This window comes from Drosophila grimshawi, unplaced genomic scaffold (assembly GCF_018153295.1).
Source record: "Drosophila grimshawi isolate 15287-2541.00 unplaced genomic scaffold, ASM1815329v1 contig_44, whole genome shotgun sequence".
Lineage (NCBI taxonomy): Eukaryota > Metazoa > Arthropoda > Insecta > Diptera > Drosophilidae > Drosophila > Drosophila grimshawi.
The window spans coordinates 15,944,395-15,969,028 of record NW_025063240.1 but is presented as its reverse complement, the minus strand read 5'-3'; the positions used below and the strand labels follow the sequence as shown (position 1 = coordinate 15,969,028).

Genomic DNA, 24,634 nt, shown 5'->3' with positions numbered 1-24,634 from the left:
GTTAAAAAATAATTGTAAGAACAAATTAGTAACTGTTTCGAGTAAAGTTAGAAAAAATGGCATTTCGAAATAAATATGATTAGGTTAAATATTCAGTTGGTTTTTAAAAGTCATAACGATTAACTACTTGATTATCATCGGTTTTTTTTTAAGTTTATGAATCACTTGGATTGAAAACTACGTTATAATTATACAGCTTTAATATTTAGTTGTTATTAAATACCAATTTTTATGACCACAACTTTCCTGGGTTAAGTTTGAGATTTGAGAATTGAGAAATTTAAATATGTATTTTCTAAATCAGTAGTGAAATGTGATCCTCATTTATGCAAATGGGTACATCATATAATATATCTATACCTAAATAAATAAATATATCAATATCTTTATCTGTAGCTCATCTTTATTTCCTATCGGGTTTTGTTCATTGACCTTGTCTGGGCTTTTGGGCTGCCACAAAAGGTATCTACTCACAAACTGAAATGTGGGTTATCAGCTGAAAATCGATGTTAACATATCGAATATAATTTGATATGTTGACTGACTCACGGCGTTTGCCACATGAAAATCGACAACAAAATCAACGATGTGAACATTATCACAAATGACGTTCTCTCCGCTGACAGCTGATGAGGGCAACGTTAGAAAGAGGGGGAGGGGTCAAAGGAGGCACAAGCAGCAAAAATAGCTGTTGTTGTTGCAAAAACGTTTTCAATAGTTTTGATTTAACATGATTTTCGAGTGGCCGTACGTGGCAAGTAGGGTCGGGGAGGGAAGGGTGATGAGTGCCCGTTGAGGGGTTGCTCTTTATTAGCTGTTAGCTGATGATGCTACTGCTGTTGCTGTTGCTGATGCTGGTTAGGGGTAAGAGTATCCGATTTGAATGCAAAACCGCATAATTGCTTGATTAATTCAATTAAGTACACATTTCATGGTGGCGCTTGGCTAATTTCTGATGTTGCTGCCTGCTGCTGTTGCTGCTGCTGCCTGCCACATAGCTACGAACAATCCTGGGAAAGCGACACTCGTCAGCCGTCAACTAGAGTTTTCTTTCTGTTTTTCACTTTGCTGTTTTCCATTTTTAAATCTCACGATGATGATGCTTCTGATGCTGATTATTGTTATTAATCTTTAAGTGAGTGGCAAGCTGCTTGACCCCAATATGCATGCCACCGACTCTGCCACTGGCAGACATTAAACAGCTGCGGGGTGGTGCCAGGTGGCAGGGGGACAAGGGGAATTATGTGGCAGGCAGGCGTCAGCTGCACGCCTCTGAGTAATGAGACTCGTTAATTGTCAGGCAGCGTCGGCTGCTGCTTCAGCTGCTGCTGCTGTTCATCAGCTCAGCTGTCCACAAAAAGCTGGACACCAATGCACCTGCCAACAAAAACCGGCTCCCAAACGACGCGCTCTCTTTCTTTCTCTTTCTCTCCCTCTCTCCCTCTCGGTCTTTCGCTCTCTCTGCTGCATTTACCGTTTAGCCAAAACAACACTGAAAGCTTCGAACCTCTTCGAACAAGTTCGTCAGCAGGTGGATAACTTACGACCAGCGGCGATAGGTTAAGGGGCTGTGGCAGGGGCAGGCGTCTGTTTGGACTTTTGGGTGGTTGTTGTTGCTGTTTTGTTTGCTGGCCGGCCGGCTAAATAAAAAAGGGGTGCAAAGCAACAGCAACAAAAACAGCAACAAACAAACAAATGAAACTAGCGAACGAAACGCTACCCTTGGCTACCTTTGCTAACAGTTCCCTCCCACCCTCCACTACCATCCCTCCCCACACCCACAACCCCACCCGTTTGTGTCTGGAGGCCGGCCTCGAGGCACATTGCGAATCTATAAAAGTATCGGAGCGCATAAAAAACGAGCTCAGTAGTGAACGGCGCTTTGCAACGGGCAACAGCGGCTAACAGCTAACGGTAAAAAACGGGCAAAAGCGGCTAACGGCTAACGGGCTAGCGACTAACGGTGAATGCCCAAGGGTTGTGCCACGCAAACACACAAAAAATAAAACGGATGTGTTGCAAGTGCTAAATGACTGGCTGCAGGCAATGAATGTGTATCCGCAAGATACAAGATACCAAAAACATTGAGCAGTGGAAACGTGGCCATAAACTGCAAGCTGCCAGCAGAAGTAGAGCACAAACTTGTCAATCCTCATTGGTGAGTGTAGAAAAAAGGCAAACACACAAATCTAACTGTAGCTTAAAGTTTCCCAAAATGTATCTGCGAGATGCAAAATGAGCTCCCAGCTCTAACTGCAATTGCGCTAATGTGTTCTACCAAACATTGCGTATACGCAACGTGTGGGATCTTTTTGGTTTGTTTAGATTTGTTTTTTTTCTTTCTTTTTTGCTTGCTGCCAAAATGTGTGTTGTTTTAATGAATGAAAGTTTGTATGCATGGAAGTCGATCCAAATTGAAATAAATTCAGATCGCAGCTCGTGTTGTATTTAAAGATTAATTTTATTATACTGAATGTGGGTGGTTCTAAATTTCGCTGCAGATGAAATAGTTTCGTATGTCGTTTGTTAAATGTGGTGTTGGTTAAGTGCTACTTTGCCAACTTGTGCCATCGATTGGCATTTGATTTCTATTGTTTTGATTCATTCAACTCGTTGGCTCAGCCTAAATTTGAGTTGCTCAAAAAGCTGTTGGCCCCACAATATCGATAATGTGTAGGAAGGACTGGCGACGAGGCAGCCTCTGAATGGGCGCTTTGAATACCAATTTCATGAATTTGTTGAATGGTTTGTGTGGGTTGCCGCACGCAACCGCAACCAAAAACGTTGCATGAGCGCTCGCAGATAAAATCGCAGCTAGACAAGATCATTGGCCGAGCTGCACAAGCCATAATCATTCACAGTCGACGCAGTGAATTGAAAGTGGAAAGATTACCTTGTTATAGTAGAGTCCAAGTTGTTTGGCCTTAAATAGAAACCCAAGATATTTGGAATAACTATATTAGACTTTCTGAAAAGTACTTATTTTAACTCAACTTAGAATTTTATATATATATATCTGTCTTAATAGGGGATTGTAATATTATTATAATGCCTAAATGCTTAACTTCTCCCTGTTGCTGATTTCTTTATTAATTCCTGCCCAGTCATAATTAAAAAAATGTATTCAACTAAATTTATATGTTTTCTATTTATTTGTTTTTTTTTTCCTTTTTATGGTGCTTTTGTTTTACTGTTTAATTTGTTTACATTTTTGTGTTTATTGATTTATTTATTCATTGATTAAACTATTTTATTTACTCGCTGCCGTTTTACGTGTTTCATTAAATATGAGAGTTTCAATGCTGTTGTTATTGTTAGTATTTGTATAAATATATATATATATATTTATATATATAATGTTCAATTCATTCATTCGCAAGGTTTACTACCTTGGTGTTGCGTGGGCGTGGCCAGCGCCCAGATTTTTGTTGTTGTTGCCGTCTTGAACTGACTGCTAAAAGTGCATGCAAATTTTTGCGTGCGACGGCAGCTGGAAACATAAACATAAACAGAAAACGAAACAACTACAAATCCATATATCATGCTTATAAGCACCCATGACATCAGAGCAGCAGACACACAGACTGAGACTAAGACAGAGGAGCACCCACTGGGAAAGATAGAGAGAGAGAGATGAATAGATGGAGACGGAGACGCCACGCGACGACGATGATCGACGGGCTGCCTTGAATTTCCACGGCCTACCGCAAAAGGGGGCGACGACTCAAGAGGGATACGGGGAATGGGTAGGGGCCGATCGAGGGGTGTTAATCTCTGAGCGGCCTCAGCTGCTTTTGTTGTCGAATACGAGAACAACAGCAACCAAAACGATAAAAAACCATTAAAAATTATTGCGTTTGCTACTTTTTAAAAAATTGTACGCACTGCATTTTATTTTTATTTAAGTAAATATTTTTTTGTAATTATGTCAAGTTTGTTATTTTTTTTCTTTTTTTTATTGGGCTTTTCTCTTCACTTTTTTTTGTTGTTGCTACATTGAGGTGTGAAAAGAAAAAGAACCGAGGAAACTAGAACTGAAAATGTTTGCCCAAAAAACGCTACACAAAGACCTGAATTTTTAAATTGGGTTATTTTGTGTGCTTAAAGTTAAAGCGTTGATTCAAATAATGAAGTCGAATTGAAAGCGTGATGCATGTGGCAAGCACACGTGTGACTATGAATAAGTCAAGTCTTGCCAGCTAATTTGCATAGTTAAACACTTTAGGATACATTACTCAACTTTAACCTTTCTTATCAGCCAACTGAAAAAACACAGACACATTCCTCGTGCCCCTCCGCTTGGAACTGCGCTGCTTCGTTGCAATATTGCAGTTCGCTTTAGAGTCGTCAAGCGCTAATAAATTAGTGCACTTTATGCCGCACAAATTTCATAAATTTTCCAGACTCTTTGCTCGCATAAGATAGCAAGAAGAAGAAGAAGAAGTAGATGAAGTCGCCTTCAAGTCTCCCCAAAACAAAAACAAAGTCGAGTTGCACTAAGCCAAATCAAAGCCAAAAAAACGAGAAGGGGCACAAAAAATATGTGTATAAATGTTGTACGTATATCTATATATAAAGAGGAGAAACGATGTGAAAAGTTGCATGCCTAACAAGTTGAAGCACGTTGAAAATGCGAAATGGAAAAAAACAAAAGCGCGAAGAAGAAGCAGCAGCAGCAGCAGCAGCAGCAAAAACAATGGCAGTGGAAAATGTGGAAATGTCTTGGGAATCTTTCGAAATGCTTGAAAAGGTTGTTGTTTTCGTTGCTGCTTTTATTATTGTTGCCGTAGTTATTGCTGCAGTTTGTTGAATTAGATAAAAGTTTAGGAAATGTTTATGCCAAAAATGAACCCAACAGCAACAGCAGAATTAAAAACCCCAAACGCTAACTGGCAAGGTAAGCATTTTTTATTTTCTTAGGCTGAGGACTTGGCAGCCGGCGGAAGTGCACTGAAAATAAATGTGGGTAAAAGTGTATCCAATAGATACACATGCAAACACGACGCTGTTGTTTCCACGTGAAATAAAACATTACGACAGCGAGGAAGGAATGCCTAACCAGCGCAATTTGCAAATGCAAAACTGCGAGCTGAGAAATGCCATACTATGAATCACATGAATCAACAACAACAAGAACCAACGGCAACAACAACGACAACATCAGCACTAACACCTTGCGTCAAGGGAACTCCGCACACTCATCGCTTATCGCAGATAGCACTTCTACCTCAGCCTCTACCCCTACCTGCCCCACACACCTATCTGCAACACTATTCATTCATCGATAGTAAAAATTTCGTGCGCGCGACTAAAACAAAAGTAAGCGCAAGACGCTTAAGAGACAGAGAGACAGACAGAGAGAGAGAGAGAGAGGGAGCGAGAGGTGAGGATAGAGAGAGAGAGAGAGAGAGAGACAGAGAGAGAGGGAGAGATAAACAAACCAAGTGGCTAACAAGCAAACAAAGCAAACAGCAAATGCCAAGCGAAAGATGCAGATACAATTGTTGTATCTGCTGCATATCTGCTGCGTATCTACGTGTGAAACGACACTAAACTGCATAATTGAAATACTCGGAGGCCAAGCGGCAAACAAACAACAACAACAACAACAAAAACAACGCTGCAAATTGGCAAAAAGCAATCGAAAAATGAAAAAAAAAGAAGAAAAAAACAAACAAACACACACATATTTATGAAAAGTGAAACGGAACCCAAGTCAGGGCCGTAATCACATACAACTATTCACATACAACTTTATGTATATATATATATATGTACACACTATATAGTGTGTGTTTGTAAAGTCTTTTTCTAGTGTAGAACTGGAACGGGTGAGTCAGGGGCCCACGCAATGCGCCGTCGCAGCGGGCCACTGAAATCCGCATCCGACTCATATTGCGACCCAAAAAAACGAGTTTTTCCCACGGCAACTTGGACGACGTCGACGCGTGGGCAAAACCCCCCCGGATTGGATTCGAGTCCAAGCTCTAGACATTTGACGTCAGAGATTGACAAATACATAATCGGCACCTTTCTACATATTTCTACATATTTCTACATATTTGTGTATACAGATATGCCATATTTATGGTATGCCGTTGTTGCAAATTTGTCAGCAGCTCGCAACTGATATTCACATTCAGTTAGACAGCTCTGCCTCTGTCTCGAGGGTGATTTCTGTTTATTTGATTAATATTTGAAGTCGTCATGTGACAACTATTTACAGGCATGATAAAATAATATATTAGCACTTTACCCGCTCACAACTAATCATCTACATAATTTCATTAAATTCCAATTCGTATGGATAACAAGCGAGTGCAGCTATCATTTGTGCGTGCCGTTGATTGAATACACTCGTAAGCCATTCATAAGTTAAAGAGATTTATACGAGCTAAATGTATCTCAGCTGTCATAAATTGGTTTTTGTTTTGAATACAGCATAAACATTTCAAGATCTCTTTTATCTTCAAACTTAGCATTAAAATTGTAAGCAATTTTCTATTGGCATCAAATTTTATGTTGTTTTCTAATCAACATTTAAGGAAAGTCTTTTCAAACTTTTCTAATGTTCTTTGCTCATTCATTGTTTCATTAAAATTTTTGTAGATACAAATCTTCTCATTATAATTTTGGCATCTCTTAAAAGAATTCAAAATCTGCAGTCAAATATTTCAACATTTAACGTTAGTTGTCAGTTAGTTGATATCAATTATGATATAAGTTATTACATAATTTTCATAATAGAAAAGAGGATTAGGGCTCACCAGATTAGGCAAGCCAGATGGAGTTAAAATGAGGAGAGTGATACACATGCTGGCATAAATGAGAATTGAATTAGTTATTTGTTAGACGAATAACTAGGGATTTATATATTTAATTTGTGTTTATTTATTTTATTTGTGGGACTATTAAAATGAAAACCACACACAAAACGAGAAGACTACAAAAATAAATGCCCGTTGTGAAATGTGAAATGTTGAAAACAAATGTGCATCAAAATTGGATGTGTGTGCAAATATGCGAAATGAAATGAAATATTCTGGCAATTAAAAAGACACACACAAATATCTACTTGTTGTTCCTATACCCTAACCTACCTAGAAAGGGTATAATGAAGATGTGCAACAGTATGTGACAGACAGAAGCAAGCATTTCCGATCACTTAAAGTATATATATTCTGGAGCGATACATATCGAATTCAGATAGCAATAAAATACAACATTTTATACATAAATCTTTCTAATTGGGTACTGAAATTTCATCAAGAACATCAGAGAAACACTGTGGAAATCTCATAGATACATGTATACACACATACAATGAGTGTGTGTGCATTTTCAGCAAGTTGGTCTCAATATCGAAGACGTATACGACTTGAGTTCAGAGTATCTTTAAGTCGAGCCTTCTCCACGTGGGGATTCTTAGTTTTTTTTTTCTGTACGCTTTCGTTGTTGCTTTTTAATGTGTGTTTGGCCACAACAACGTATTTACAGGCAATTTAGTTTAGCATCAACAACAATAAAAATATACAAAAAGAACAACACAAATAACTGTAAAATATTTATAATTAAAACAAGCGGGCTTGCAGCAAACCCGAAAGCAATTCGTAGGGGAAAGGGAAGGGAAAGGGAAGAGGTTTAGGAAAATATGTTGTGCGTTAGTGCGTTGATAATTATACCCCTCGTTGGCACCTTCCCCTCCGTTGCAGTTGCACGCGGCTTATTTGTTTATACTGTGAATGCGCCTCGGCCATTTGCAGATATTGCATCTTATGGATACCAATTGCGATCTCATCAAATTTGCATTAGCAAATGAGCGCAGCAAAGAGAAAGACGAATTAGCAATGTCGACAACGACGGCGACGTCGGCAGCGTTTCACAGTTAACTCAATTAACTTATAAAATGTAAACTATGCGAGTGCCAACACCAAAAACAACAACAATAACACAAATAACAACAAGAGCAACAGCGGCAGCAACAGCGACTGAACTAAACGGCAACGGTGATTAACTCTTGGCCACAGTGGGGCATCATCCACATCTACATCTACATCTGCACACACACACACACACACACATACATAGTAGATGCGTGCCCCCTGAGATATAGATACAGACACAGATATAGATACAGATACGTGAATGTATCTACAAGTTACAAGTTACGCTTTACAGACTCGCGCAGTCAGCTGAGCGCGAATAATTACCACGCCACACATCTTCTCTAGCAGAGGGTTGAGGAGAGGGGAGGGGAGGGTAGGGGAGGGGAGCTGAGGCGTTTCAGTCACAGCCCCAACTAAACTAAAAATAGTAGTTGGCCGGTGAATGGTAAGCTTGAAATGAGAATGTCTATCGCAAGCTGGCCAACACTCCGCCAGAGTCGAGTCGAGTTGAGTTGTTGGGTGGTGCGGTGGCTCGACGGTGGCCTGGCCTGAGCGCCAGCGGTGCTAATGTGCTTATGAACGCCGCTTGCTATATATGTCTATGTCTGTATATAGCGAAATGTGATAATCGGACAAGGCGACGCCGCCGTTGCAAAAATCTGCCCCGGCTACCAACTTCAATATCGGTTCAATGTGCGCCCAAGCGAATGTCGAGCGAACTTGCAAACGCACTAGATGGACGGACGGACGGAGGGACGGACGGACAGTCAGACAGACGGACGGAAAGTTGGACAGACAGAGATTTGCACATTTTACAGGTATTGAACCCATTAATGGGCCATTTGCTTTTAGCCGCAGTTTCCCAAGCAAATGAAAGTCGCTCAACTCAGCTAGCTGAACCAATTCTTCAAATTGCTCAAATGCAAAACTCAGAGAATTGGAAATGTTTGTGTTGGTCGAGTTTTCTATTTTACTTAATAGTATCGAAGGTCTGCAAAATATTAATGAACTATTTTTTCAACTAAAGATTTTCGAAATTGAAAATGTATCTTGATTGATGATGCCAAAGTGACTTGCTCTATATTGACTTCTGATGGGACAACTGTGGAGGGTTATTCATTTTTTTCGAAGGCATCCATTTCACATTGTTTTAATATACCAAATTACAACTTAGCAAGCCTTTTTCAAAGTGCCATTCCAAAGATGTTTTTGAAAAAAATTCTTCAGCCCCCGCAAATAACTCGCGAATTCCAAATTCAAATTCCAGACTCTGCATTTGTTTCACTCCCATCAGTGGCCAATTCGCCCTTGCTTGCCTTTTATCGTCTGCAACCACGTCCCTTCCTCACCACCTATTGAATCTGGCTGGCCAATCTGTCCAAGCTGTGTTTGTTTTGTGGCCGTTCTTGTCTCCGGCTCTTGTAGAGCACACCGAGCACAAAAGCCTTTTCATGCTATTTTCATTTCCATTGTCGTGCGAATTGTTCTAGCTGCTTGCATTCTTTTTCCCCTCCCTGTCCCTTTCGCTTACCCTCTCGCTTCACGCAATTTTCTTGTTCTTTTCTTATTAACATTTTCTTTTGTTTTTTACCAAGTCACCATCCCTTTGCGCCACGCCCTGCCGCCCACTCTTGGCGCATAATTGCCTTTTGATGTTGATGTTAATGTCTTCGTTGTTGTTGTTGTTGCAGTTGTTGTGGTCATCACTGGTCATGACCATGTTGTTGCAAGCCACTGTTGCACCTTGAGGGGACTAAAGAGTGGCCGCTCTTGTTGTGTATATTTAAAGCAACATTAATTGTTATGATTTACAATGAGAAAAATGAGTTGTCCATAATTTAATTATTCATGGCGCCTGTGGCAACCAAAAATGAACAAGAAGAAATAAAACGATGCCGTTGACCAGTTAGTTATTAGTTGGCCAGTTTCCTCATTGCGTCGCTTCCGTTGAGTGCTTCCTCAAGACTGAGCTGAAATGAGCTTCATTTATAGATCAATTAGCTAACGGAACTACGTGCAAATCGTTGCATCTCAATGATGGCTGCTTAACCGTTCAATGGCGACTCAACTGAGATACTTTTGCATCTTGAATCTGTTGCCGTTGCTGCTGTTTGCTACTTGCTGGCTTACCACTTCGAAAGCAGGTTAATTGATGGCTTTTGCATTAAATTGCCACGCTCGACAATCAACCGGCAATTTGCAGAACACTCGCCACATACAACCATACATACATATCTGTCAATCTGTGCATCTATGCAGTCGCTGCATTTTGTATCTTTTGCATGCGGTACTCGCGTTTTAAAGTTAATTATCGAGTTCATGTTCGTGCTGCAATTTCTTATTAAGCTCTTGTAGAGATCAGTCTAGCAAAGAAATTAGCTCATAATCCAGATTAAACGACAGACAGAGAGACGGACTACTTACAGTGCTGATTTATGTGCTCGGTTGTCCAACCACATGAATTCTGTGCCATCTGCGTGACAGACCAAAAGCAACAACAGCAACAACAACAACTTAACTAAACGCAAACTTGCCACAAGTTCACACCATCGTCGTCATCAACATCTTGTCTACAGTCTAGACATTGCCCAGTCGTGTCTTCAATGCTGCATAGATATAGATATATATAGAAATCCACATATATATATCCAGCCACGCACATTTATAGAATGCGTGCTAAATTTATTGATATGTCAAATGTACCCCCCGTCCGCCCCTCTCTCCTTCTCCTTGAGCAGAGAGAAGAGGCCTTGTGCCAAATGTTAGCTACATTTTTTCCTGCTCCCTTTGTCCCCTTTTAAATTCCATAAATATTCTTTCATTATATTTATTTATTTATTTAAAACTGCCATCGATCTGAAATACAATCGAGATAGATATTTAATTCGAATTTAGGCAAAGTTCCATTTGCATTTTATACACTTCCCCCCCTCCCACTCAGCAACTCTTTTCCTGCTGTTGCGTGATTCATTTTCAAATTTGTTGTTATTTTTACAACCAAACATAATGTTTATCTTTTTTCTATTATTGTTGTTGTTGTTTTTATAGCTGGTTGTCGTTTTCTCATTTCGTTTTATTTTTTCCTATATATTTCCGTGTGAACTTCCGTTTTTTTTTCGTTGCTCCTCTCTCTCTTTCTCTCTGCCCGGCTGACTGCCTGACTGTGCCTGAAAAAGGCAAAAGTTTGGAACGTGTTTGAAATATTGATAGCGAGTGCAGAGAGACAACCACAATACAACCAACAAAAATACACTCTGCAACGCAGCAGTAGCAGCAGCACCGGTGGTTGCAACAACACCAACAATAACAGCAACAACAACAATCTAGTAACGCCTGGCGTTGTTTTTCTGCCTTTGGCTCCCTTTTCTCCCTCTCTCTCTCTCTCTCTCTCTCTCTCTCTCACTCTCCTGCTGAATGTCGCATTTGGCGATTTTGCTTTGCTTTTTGTTGGCCACTTTGGCTTGCGGGCTATCAGTCGCCTCGCGCTATCTCTTTCTTCTGTTCTGCTGTGGCCCCCTTTACGGTGCCATTAGACAATAACTGGCAATAATCGTTGAACCGTAAAATAAACATGGATACGCGTTGCACTTGTTTAGGTAACACCAACTTACCAACCTACCTAACTACCAACAAGCCAACCAACAAGCCAACTAACCAACCAACCAACCAAACAACTAGCCAACAAGAGCAACAACAACAACTGTCGCGTGGTCAGGTGTCGACGTTGTTTTCTGTGTTTTTACCTCTCTACCTCTGGACCCCCTTTTGGTTATTACCATCTGACAACTGCCTTCTGTCGGACGCTAACTGATTTGTGCATTGACGCGAAGTCGTAGAAATTTTCAGCATAAATACGTGTACTTTTTACCTCAACTTACTTGTTGTTCTATGAAATTTCCTCTCTCCTTTCTATAAAGCATGAGTTCATAAAGCTGCATACTGCATGCAATTTAGGATCAGTTATACAACCATGCCAGTTTAATAAGGTTTTATCGTTAACAAACTTAAGCCTATTAAGTCAATCAGTCAGTAATTAAGTATTTCACCAAGCGATTTATGATTAAATAAATAAAAGAATATATCAATTCCCAAAGAGTATTTTTTCTTCCTATTGATTTTATATATATTTAAATCATATTTTTTTTTAGTTCGAAAATATTTCTCCTCTCTTTATTTACTTCTCCATAATTTCTTTTTTCATAGACCTATTATAATTTTGGAGCACACGTTAAGCATTTAGTTAATTAGTTCACAGTTAAAAGGTTCAGCTTTGCTGTGGAATATTTTTACGAAACGTGTTCTTTTCTTAGTTTTTAATTATTTAAAAATGATGATCTCGACCAGTCGATTGCTCAATCTGAAATGTAAGCGAGAGCATCTGGTTAATTGGTTCCGTTTTGCGGTACTGTAGCATCAGTATCTCAAGTTCATCAGAGAGCAGCTTCTGTTGAAACCGCTGGCACAGATATATATAAACACAAGTTAAAACCCGCAGTTGCTTCTAGGTTAAGTTTTATGTCAAAAATGTAACAGCATTTAACAGCATATCGCTAGAATAGTGGGCCAAGGGGTGGGAGAGGGGAGGCTGTAGTAGAGAGGGGATGGAGGGGACTTTCTGCAGAGGTTTCTGTGTGTGTGTGGCTGGGCAAGTGTTTCACACAGTAAACACAAGTTAATGAAATTAAAACGTAAGCAGCGGGCAAACGCAATAAACACAAAAGAAATTACAATTAAATTGAAAGCAGGCGGCAGTCGAAGAGATTCAGTTTGCCTCCCGCCTCCCGCCCCCCACACACCTCTCTCCACGCCCCACACCACATCTCTCGGTTGTGAGTAGACGTTGGCGTGGCATGCAACCTAAATGGAAATGAACTCTGAGCAGCTGCCAAGAGAGTCGTGTGGGTTGCCTGCAATTGTGTTGTGTGTTGCCTCTTTGCTGCCGCTTTGGTAAGTTGATGGCCCTATCGCGATGCTCCATTTGCCCCCTCATTGCTGAAGCCCCCTTCCTCCTCCCCCTTGCGACTTCAACTGCGTCTCAGCCTCAGACTCAGTTGCGCACTTGTTTGGCTCTCGCATGACGTGCGGCTTTTAATCGCATTCGTTTCAATTGCCGGAATTTGATTGTGAAATGAGCAACGACTTTGGGCGTTGAGCTCCCCCTTTTCCTCATTCCCCCATTCCCCCTTCCGCTTATTCCAGTCACTGTCCCCGCTCGACTTTCTTTTGTTTAGTGAAGTGCACAGTCAGTGACTCTCTCCGGCACTCCTCTCCCCATTAACCCCCTCGAAGAGTCTTCCATGCACATCTTTCATAACGCCAACCTTTCAGCGTTGCTCAACTATTTTCAACGCAAAAAGCAATACAAAAAAAAAGTGCAAATTTAATGTTAATGTTATAGTTAATGTTAATGTTGTGTGCCTGGGCCATATAAAAGTGAAAACCCTCTGCGGGCAGCTGCATTCTCATTGCATTCTTGGGTGGTCTTCTTGGTTGACTCGTTAAAGTTTTTTATAAACAATATTCTCGTCATTGTTTTTAATGTGTGTTCCTTGTTGCTACTCTTGTTGTTGCTAATGCTACTTTCTATGTGCACTTGTAGCCGTCTTTATTCTTTCCCTGCACCACCCAAACACCAACCTCCTCAGCCACCCACAACTCATCCAAGGTCGTGTTGGAGTGAAATGCTGGCAACTTTCTTATTATTTATTTTGACGTTGTTTAATATATTTTTTTTTATTTCGCGTTTTTCACTTTTCACAAGTTTCCCATAACTAACATTTAAGCCCACTCATATTTATTATGCACATTTCGCTTTCCCACTCTCACAACATTTCGCTGTTTGCACCCGACCCCCCCTGGTTGCACTCTCTGCCCGCCGGCAAAGTTGGAAATTAAAATTTTACTTTGCACATTTCACTTGAATTTGCTGCAGCCATTAGCAGTCGTATTTGTATTGCATTAAGTTTCTTTTTTTGTCTGAATTCAAGTTTTTTTTAGTTTATTTTTATTGTCATAAGCTAAGCTGAAGTCATTAAAATTTGCTATCTGGTCAGAAACATATCCTGTAACTACAAACTCTTCATACAGACCTCTTGGCTGGGCTTTCAAAGGTCGCTGAGACAGAGATAGAAAATAGATAATTTAAGAGGTACAATTGATTGCAACTTTGTATTTATATCTAAATACAACTTTTTATTAAAAAATGTGTTCATTTTACCTTTACTTTTTCATTGTTTCTTCACGCATTTAATAATTCATATTGTTTACTCTTGAATTCAGTTAACTGCAACTTTTCCTCTTTAGTATTCAGTGCTCAACAAATAAATATTTAATAAGCACTTTAATAAACTACCACTCGTGAAATTACTCGCCTACGGGTACATTTTTAAATCATTATGTTTGTTTTACTATTCAAGTGCATTAATCAATAAAAGCAAAAGTGACAAAGAAAACTAGTGAGAACGGTTAGCTTGGGTATGCCGAAGATATGGAACCATTGCAGACTGGAGTCACATATAACTTTCATTATAAATTAATTATAAATGTATTACTTTATAATTATTATTGCATTTTAACTTTTATTAAAATTAGTAACTAGTGAGTTTGATCCGGATATCCTAGAAACCAAATTCCAAACCAAACTCTTTGTACAAGAATTCATAAACTGATATGAACTGCCGTCAGCAAAATGACAGACTTACTTTAAATTCCATCACGACAGCTTTAAACCGGACTTGGCTATTGATGCTGATCAAGAATTTATATACTTATTGGTTTCACAACAAATTATAATAACCTCTGCAGGGTATACAAAATAGTGACTCAATGAAAAGGGGCGGTACACACACACATTTGTATTTGATAAATACGAATGCAAATAATGCAAGTGCACACACACACACACACACACACACACACACACACACACATATACACACACACAAATAGCCAACATTATGTAAATTAAATATTTGCCAATGCAAATGTAAATACAAATATACAAATACTCAAAGAAGAGTCAAGTGCTGCAGCAGAGAGACAGAAATTGGGGACTGGGGTTGAAGATTGGGAAGGAGTAAGGTGAAGGGTGAAAGCAAAGGTAGCCTGATAGCCTGTCTTAAGGAGGTCGCTCTGCGAGTCCAGTTTGCTTGCATAATGCACAAATACATGTAAATGCACATATATTATACACATTTTCATGTGTGTTGTATAAGCTCAAGCTTAAGGATTCGATTGTTGGCTCGATTTGTGTTGTTGTGTTGGTTCAAGGATATGTGCGTGTCCTGAATGGGCACAGCAGCGTATAACTTGCGTGCGAAGGCCAACCAACTCAAACAAAAACTCACTACAGCAACAAGGAAACAGCAACGAAACAACAACAATGAACAACAAAAGCCAACGAAACCAGAAATAATGTTTTAAGGACATTAAGGACATATACATATACACCTGTCGATATTTGTACAGTTTCTGTTTTTTTCTGGCGTATGCTCGTTTGTGTTCATTAAAACGAGCATAACTCCCTCTTCCTGTCAGCCCCCCCCTTTCCTTTGGCTTTGGCAACCGGTTTTCTGCTTTGCTGCATCCCGGCACAGGATCGAAGATGGAAACACTGCGTTTCCGTTCGTAAAAACTCGTTTGTAAGAAAGTGTCCTGCTGTTGCCGGAGGCGCCCCAAAAGTTACCGTTCGACATGTGCCTGCAGCAGACACTCCCCGTTCCCACCAGCCCCTCTTTGACCGTAGATAGCTGCTTTTTGTTTCGGGCGCAGCTCCAGAAAGGTAATCACCATTAAAACTCATTACCAAGGGCAACTGCCAAACACAGCGCCAGGCCAAAAGCAACACGCCAACATGGCCAACATGTCCCAGAGCACTAAAACTGCTTTCTGACCATATAAACCAATTTGGCCACAACTACGATACAATGTACAAACAAAAAATACACGAAGAAAAACACAGACAGAAGAAATTACAAATGAAACCAGAAAAAACGCTAAGTATCCTTTGTTTTTTCTAGGGAATTAGTAAAGGAGAAATTATTCAATGTATTAAACTTTCATTTAAGCTTACCACCTTTATCTTAATTGCATAAGATGTAATACAAATCCAGTTTTTGAATTTATTGTATCCTTGCTCATAAATGTTAATTAAAATAACTCCTCAGTTGACAATCAAAAAACAAAACAAATGTTAATTATTTAAAAAAAGAATAATAATAATCAAATATATATAATATTTAATATATATAAAAAATATTAAGAATTCCATAAATTCCATTTACAAATGCAGTCTAGACTCCAAACTCTCTCTCTCTCTTGTCTCTTAACCAAAAGAATTCATAGCTTGTATGCGACAATATTTTGTAGTTTGTAATGGGAAAAAAATCGTATAACTGGAACTCGGGTCATTAAATTGACGTGGCCCGAAAACCACTTATTCTTTCTATGCCACCCCAAAACCTTCCCAGGAGATGAATTTGCAAAAATGTATTTGGAATAGGTTTTGCAGCTTGGGACTTGTTGGGTTGCTGTTGGGAATTTTGGGGCATGTGTTCGGTTGCCTGGTTGGATTTGCAATCGAAATAAATATGTTTGTTGAAAAATTTCGCCGTCTAGGCAAAGAAATAAATTCCGACTATTTTATTGCCGTCTAGTGACATTACAAGAGTACTTTGCAGTAGGGCGAAGGGCCTGCGGGGCGGGTATTTATTGACTTGGCTGGCGCCTTGCGACGACGACGACGGCGACGCTGGCTGCCAAATCAAGTCAAGAATAATTGCGCTGCAGTTGTCGCAAAGTGGAAATCGTTGGACAGACAACCTTGAGCTAATTTGGCTACCAAAATGCTATCTCAATTTCCACCTCATCCTCACAATCTTTCTCTCTCTCTCTATATCTTTTTCTCCATCTCTGACTCACTCTCTTTGTCTTGTGTTGTCTTATGTCTCTGTTTTTGCAGGGGCCAGACAAAATTCCGAGCAGAGCGCCGCCGCCGCCATCAGCAACATGACAGCCGCTAAGTGGGGCACCGTCACAAGGCAGACGCCCCAAAAATAGACGCGGCTGCCACGAACAAGAAATATCGGAAATGCTCTCCTCCACCGCCACCGTTGTGCAGATGCCACCATCTCAATCCCATCGCAACAACGGCCTGGTGCTTGGCGTCTGCCTCGACCAGCTGATGCAGCACCAACAGCAGCAGCAGCAAGAAAATCACTCCCGATCCGCACCGACAAAGACGCTGGAGGAGGAGCAGAAGTCGACAGCCAAGGAGCAGCAGTTGACATCGAGACAAACACGCTGCTGGCCACCGCCCTGTTTCATTTTACTCGTCTCACTCCTAGAGGTAGGTAACCAAACAACCAACCAACCAACCAACCGCCCACACACTCTTCTAATGCGATTAACCTCGGACCTGCGGCCAAGGGTTGATTGAGTGTGGCCACAAACCAAAAAAACAAGTAAGAATGGTTTCTTAGGCACGCCGAACAATATATCCCCTCTCCAGGGATCATTATCCGTATATCATTACATAATTTAAGATTTGACATATTGTTCCTAGGCAAGATATATTATATAGTAGACAAGTCATTCCATGATTTCTTAGAGCAAATGTTAGGAGTGTAATAAAAGGCATATTGAAAAAGTTTAGTTGGGATATCGTCGTTAGCGAAAAGGTTGTTAAGAGAAACAGACAGCCTTGTCCATGTATATATCGCCTCAACATGTGCTGCTGATCCAGAATATATATAATTATTGGGCTCGGAGACGTCACCTTTAAGTCATGCTTCACTACTAAATAGCACTACCCTCCGCAAGGCTATGAAAACTCTAGCGGGCAGCTTGCCAGGTTGCCATGACTTCGTCCACGTTGCACAACATAGCGAGCAACATATTTTTTTTTTTTGGGTGGCACTTAAACTGGTGCCACACAATTACAACCTGCTACTAAAATAATGAGTGAAACTTTTGGGGAAAGCTCAAAAGGTTTTCCATTTCTAAACGTAATGAGAATTTCAAGCTGCAGTTTTAATAGGATTTGAGCTTAATAGACTCAGAAACTTCTGTTTAATGCCAAACTGAGACATTTTTAATGCGATTTGATTTTGATTTGATTTGATTCGTTTGTGAATTGCAAATATCCTTTAAGTTCTTCTATCCTTACGAATTCTTTTTATGAAATTTACAAATTAAAAACTTCACAGCTGACTGGACAAATGCTGTCTGAACCTCGAAGGTATTCTAAATAAAATAGTGTCGTTATTTAACTGAAAACGACTCACTGAAAAATACTTGACCTGGTGGCAGCAAAATATCTATTTATATTATTGGATACTTTTGATGAATTTAAAAATTTCCCAAAAGCATTTTTCTAAAAGCTTCGAAACAACAAAATGAAATTTTCATCGATTACGAATACACTTTATCTGAATTATGTATACAGAAATATGCTTTACATATTTGATGGCTTTTGGTAGTATCGCTTATGGGCTGCTTCACTTAGTATGCATTAATTTCGCCTGCCGGCAATAGGTTAACAGCTGTTGCTCCACCGAACAGCTTCCCCCTTTGGGAGAAGGCATTTTTTAGGCGTTTTGTTTTGCCATCATCTCAAGTTATTGCTCTGTGGATGCTCACGGCGAGGGTGGTTTGCGTGGTTTAGGGTCGCTTCCATGTGGGTGTCCCACTCGTGCAATAGCACACATTGTGATCATATTTCAGTATTCACCCCATACGTGAGCTGGGGCCGAGTAAAATTGGACTTGAGCCGTAGTCGAGGCAAATAAATTGCCGACTGGCCACAATGCGAGTTGCAAGTTGCGGCAAATGAAGCATTTGCAAATGGCATTTGGCTTCCGGGTAAAGGATATATCAGCATATATACACAGTGCGAAACGGGAGATGAGCCAGGGAGCGAGGGGAACCAGAGGAACAGAGTGCGTGCGAAAATCCAACACTTTTGCGTCTGTGTTAGTGTCTGGGTTTTGCGTCTGCTATTCGCAGACTGGACGCCGCCAGCCAGCCACAGGGATGGAGAGGGCCGGGTCCCCCTTCATTTGGAATGTGCGGCAGGCGTGGGGCAAGGGAGCACATGAAATTTGCCATGCCACCGTCGGTGGTGGGGATGGCTTTGGCTTTGGCTTTGGCGACGCAGACGTCTCGCCGCTGTCTGCTGCTAGTCTCGTTTGCGGTACTTCGGTCTCGGCTCGCATCCCGGCCTGAGGGTTGCTTAACTTGGGCAGTGCTGGATTTGTTTTTCTTGCTTTTTGCATTTGCCTTGGCTTTGGCTTTGGCTTTGGCTTTTCTTTTACTGTCTTCCTGTCTTCCTGTCAGAATGACGGCGCCGTTCAGGGGCTGAAAAATGGCTTACATTGTGATGGCTTTATTGCCATGCCCACAACTCAGTAGACTTCGCCCCGCACTTTAACTACTCGCATTCGAGAGCAGGGCATATTGGTGGGGCGCTTGGCGACTAAACCTTTTGAATCGTCTAATGCGTTTTAAATCGAATCTTAAATCAAATAAACCTCTGCGCAGAAAACGATTTATTGTACCGATAAAAAGCATTAATCAAGTACAAATTTAAAATGCTTCGCTGACAGATGCGATTCTTAAACTCTGATATATATATTATATGGAGTAAAATATTTAAATTTCATGATTTCTGTAAAAGACACTCTAACTGTAATCGCCTTGCAGATCTTTGTGTTTCTCTACGTTGGCTCTGCTCCGCCGGAGGATTCGCTGTTGATCTATCGACCAGATCGTCGCCTGCAGCTGTGGCGCTTCGTCTCCTACGCTCTCCTGCACGCAAGCTGGCTGCACCTGGGTTTCAATGTGGTCACCCAGCTACTCTATGGCCTACCGCTGGAACTGATCCATGGCTCGGGACGCACAGCGATCATCTATGGGGCTGGCGTGCTTGCCGGTTCGCTGGGTACCAGCGTAGTGGACTCCACGGTGTATCTGGTGGGTGCCAGTGGCGGGGTCTATGCTCTGCTGGCTGCCCAGTTGGCCAATGTCTTGCTCAACTTTGGACACATGCGTCAAGGAGTTGCCCAATTGTTAGCCGTTATCATTTTTGGTAAGTGTTCCCCTTCTTCCTCCCTCTCTCTATCTCTCTGTGTCTCCTTTCCTTAATCTTACAACTTATATCTGCAGTCTCTTGCGATCTGGGCTACACGTTGTACAGCAGACAACTGGCTTTGGTGGAGTATCCATCGAGTGCAATCTCAGTCTCCTACATAGCGCACATGACTGGCGCCCTGGCTGGCCTCAGTGTGGGTCTCTGCCTGCTCCGGCAGCTGGATGGAACTCTGCGTCCGCGACTGTTGCGCTGGCTGGCGCTGGGCGTTTGGGCAATTTTTAGTGGATTTGCATTTGCCTTCAATCTGATCAATACTGTAACAGCTCAGCTGTTGGCCGAGCGGGAGGGCGAGGTGATCAAGCAGCATCTGTTGCACGATCTGGGCATGCAACGTTGATAAAAAGACTGAGCTGCAGCAGCGGAGAGTCCAGCCCTGAACTATACTCATATCTGATTAATAGACTAGTCACTAGCTTGTAATGCATTCCAGGACAATGTGCTCAAAAGTATATATTACTCTAAGAACCTAAATGGGGACAGCTCTCTCCTCGCTCAAAGAAGTAGAAACTCAAAGGCTATCAATTATCTTATGTAAATGCCAAAAAAAAAGAAGAAAAAAGTCAAAACGAATCCAATTGCGAACTGAGCAAGGCTCACTTCAGACTTGACTTTGAAAACTAAACACTTCAAGCAAACGCCGCTTCAATTACCAGAAAACATCCTATTTAGAGCTATGCATACTATACACACATACATATGTACATCAACAAGTGAAATCATACCATAGACTTATGAAATAACAAATAGTAGAGGCTCACATATCGCATTAAAAATTAAAAATTCTACATAAAAATCGAGGCAAGAACTCCTTTAAAAATTGAATCAATAATTCAATTTGGTAGTAAAATGACATTACCGAATTTGTGAACCTCTACTAAAGTTTTAGCTAGGCTACAACTAACTGACATAAAACCTTATTCAATTGTATTTTCAGGGTAACTAATAAACAATACAAATAACAATAAAAATATACAATAAAATATGCATCAATTGTCTTAATTGATGGGAAGGGAAAGTGCCCAAGAATGGTTTATAATGTATTTATAAAAAAGCTCTATTATATTACTAAACACATCATTTGACGTATGGGAATTACAGATTTCTAATATTTTTTTTTTAAAAGAAATCAGTACAACAAGAAATTGTTACCACAATGTGGTATTCAATACACTTCATATAAATTTGATGGCTCAATAACATGAAACACATCCAAATCCATTGCATTTGATTGACGGCATTTATTGTAACTCAAATTGCATGACTATTGACGGGATTCATTCTGTTGCGTTTTGTAGCCCAATTTGTGCGAGTGCTTAAGAGGGGGAGGTGGCATACTAATGCAGGTTTATCAACACCCATCAAAGCACCAACAGCAGCAGCAGCAGCAACGACAGCAGTCTGTAATTGGCAAACGCAAAGTAAACAACAAACAAAAAATTAGCCGCTCGATTTTGTTTGTTGGCATTGCCTCATCAAGAATTGGCCTAATTAGGCACAAGGCCCCCTTCCCGAAGTGAGGTGTCGCAAAACTAGGAGCGTCCAGAGGGTAGAAGAGCTAAATGGGGGACAGCATTTGGCTTTTGTTTTGGTTTTCGGTTTCGTGTCGCAGTTTGCACAGCCCAAATACGAAATGTGGACGCGTGCCAAGTCAGCATTTACCCTCTAAAAATGTATCTAGTGCCAACAATCCATGGTATACAAACACTCGTTTCCAAATCAAGGTACCCCACATCTGATTTGTATGCGAGGGTATTCGAAATTGTAAACGATTCTTCTGACCGTATTTGCGCTGAAATTTAATAACTTGTTGCTGCAATTTGGTGGCGCATTCGATTTCTGTAACTGATGCAACAACAACAATAACAATCACTAGAGCAAAAAGAGGGAGAAGAAGGAGAAGAAGCAGCGCAACTTTGACGAGACATTGATGGTTCAATCCCCCAATCGACCCACCAGCGTGCAGAGCCAATTTAGCAAACTGAATGCGATTTTTATATGCAACCTGTGCAGCTGATCTTGCAACACGACTTGAAGAACTAAACTCAAACTCGAGCTCGAACTGAAACTGAAGATCGGCGCACCTTAAATCCTCGTTAAGTCATCACCATGGTGAGCTGCTGCTGGCCACGCTGACAACCACGACGACCAGAATCGGGGCGACATTTGACAACAAATATTTGTGACATTAAATGCCATCCACATCCACATCCACATTCTCAGCCTCATCTCTGTGCTCATCTCCCAGCAACTGCGGCTACGTGCTCATTTCACTAATTTAATGAAGACCTTTGCGGTGGCGCGTCCTTTCCATTGTCTCGACATCGTCGTCAGATTGATGAGCATCGAGCACTGGCCGTGCCTGGCCTGGCCTGGGTAGACCACATACATACATTCAACTCATGTTGCTCCTGCTGCTGCTGCTGCTGCTGCTGCTCCTCTTCGCTTTCACTGCTGCTGACTGCATCAATAATTTGTGTTCGCCGTTGAAAATAATTGACCAAGTTTGTCTGTTTTGCGGTTCTTGGGGCCCAGACGAAAAGCGTTGTGGCATTTAATCTACTACTTGCAGCCGTCCAGAGACGATAAAGCGACTGCAGACCACGGATGACAACGACAACTGAAGCGGCGGCAGCAGCTGCCACAGACGACAACAACAGCAACAACCACAACAACAACAAATCAGCATTGGTTCTTCTGCATCTTGGCCTCAAACTTGGACTTGAAGCTGAAGTTGGACTTGAGTTGAAGTTGGACTCACTGCACTTGGCGTAATTGAAATAATTTTAAGTGAAAAATTTGCATTCAAAAAATATTTCAGCCAGCGCACAAAAAAACAAGTAAGTAACAAAGAGAAGTAGCAGCTCTACAGCACAACAGATGCCCTACCAGGGAAGATCTACAGAGAGAGAGATACAGAGAGAGAGAGAGAGAGAGAGACAGAGTGAGAGAGAGATATAGGGAAAGGGAGTTAGTTCCAAAAGTTAACTGACATTTATAAGCATTATCAAGATCAAAATTAATCAATTACAAAGCAACCCTCCTTGAAAAGCGGCCTGAATGAACCGCTCAGCAGAGGTAGATAAGCTTCAGCTTCAGAACTTATTCGATGTTTTGTTTACAGATGTTATCCTTTTAAATCCTCTTTCATTTTACTTACAATATCTTTTATAAGTTGACAGTTTACACATCCATTCAAATATCATTGATTGGAAGCAATTCAAAATCTAGACTTCTGAGTTATTCCATAAAACTCAAATACCCAAACCTAAAGAGGGCAAGTTTTATGGCCACCACAAAAATTTACATGCGCAAATTTAAAGAGTGGCCGGTTGGACACAAAAAAAGAAAAGAGTCATCAGCTTACAGTTTGCAGTTTGGCATCCGGCCAAACATTGGAGCCATCTTAATCCTTGGCATTAAGGCAAATTGCACAGAACAAAGAGAGAAAAAAGACTCATTGATTGGGCCTAACGCGAGCCAAGCAATGAACTTTCAAGATGGAGCAACGAGCAACAATCTCCGATCTCCGATCACCGATCACCGATCCAGCGATCGACCGAGCACCATAATTTGCTTAATTCGGCGCTCAGCCAAAAGTTGTTCTTGCTCGAGCAACGTCTACGGTTTGGGGCTGGTTTCACGTAATGGGCGCTCAGCACGCGGCTGCCACTCGTCAATTTTGTGGGTAGCATATCTCTTCTTTTTTTTGTCTTCTGTTGGTCTTGCAACTGCTGACGATCGACACGTTCGGATGATCCTGCATCTGCTGCTGCTGCTGCCAAGGAGACAGCAGCTTCTTCAGCAGCAGCAGCACCAGCAGCGCAGCCTCAATTTAACTTTTTGACTGTGCCTGCGGGCAGACTGTAAGTTCAAGTTAAGTTTTTATCACATGTTGCACTTGCCGCTTTTTTCGGTGTCTGTAATTTTGTGCGTCGAGAAAAAAATATGTGAGCACACCCCTCGAAACACAAAACCAAACCCAGACCAAGTTCCATAATAACTCTGCACAATCTCACATATTGATAGCGCTAATAGTGAAGCGAAATATTCAGGTGAACTTGATAGGTCAGATAAAAAAGATGGCAATTTAAATGCGTTTCGTAGGAACTTGTTCATATTGTTTCACTTCGTTTTTCATGATATATTTCTAAAGCTTCAGCTTCAATTCTTTTCTTGGAAGCAGTATATTAAATGTAGAATAAGTAGATCTGAAGGACTCCAGCTAGACATATAGTTTATTTTATTCTTATTAGATTTGTGTACATTTTAAATTTGAACTCAACTACTAAGTTTACAGAAATACACAAAAACCTTTAATAATGCACATAAATAAAGTCTTTTTATTCGCTTCACCTAATTATAATTATGTTTTATTCTTATCCTGCAAATTTCATAATAATCTGACAATCAGCATTCGACCCGAACACAGGATAACTTTCTAGTGGTTTTTTATGCTCTGTGATAATGAGGCGTTGGAGCAGGGACTGCAGGATAACAGTGTTGGAGGATGCGTGCTCAACAATGTTAAATGGCCGACTAATTTCATTGATCGTTGCCAATCTATGCATCTCATTAAAGCTGCCAACAAGGTCTCGTTGTT

General features: G+C 40.9%; 1 protein-coding gene across 1 annotated transcript; it reads left to right on the top strand.

Annotated features, from left to right (window-relative positions):
* The first annotated feature begins 1,927 nt into the window (after window positions 1-1,927).
* LOC6557800 (protein rhomboid) lies at window positions 1,928-20,793 on the top strand. Its single transcript, XM_001984035.2, has 4 exons — window positions 1,928-2,158; window positions 16,846-17,232; window positions 19,587-19,971; window positions 20,049-20,793. Exons 2-4 carry the CDS (start codon window positions 16,975-16,977, stop codon window positions 20,369-20,371), a joined length of 966 nt encoding a protein of 321 aa, XP_001984071.1. The 5' UTR covers window positions 1,928-2,158; window positions 16,846-16,974; the 3' UTR covers window positions 20,372-20,793.
* The last annotated feature ends 3,841 nt before the right edge of the window (window positions 20,794-24,634 follow it).

Excerpts from the sequence above, each read along its gene's own strand:
- LOC6557800 (XM_001984035.2), top strand. The coding sequence starts at position 16,975 with ATGCTCTCCTCCACCGCCACCGTTGTGCAGATGCCACCATCTCAATCC. Across the intron at positions 17,233-19,586 it reads TACTCGTCTCACTCCTAGAG|ATCTTTGTGTTTCTCTACGT; the intron begins GTAGGTAACCAA and ends ATCGCCTTGCAG. Across the intron at positions 19,972-20,048 it reads GTTAGCCGTTATCATTTTTG|TCTCTTGCGATCTGGGCTAC; the intron begins GTAAGTGTTCCC and ends TTATATCTGCAG.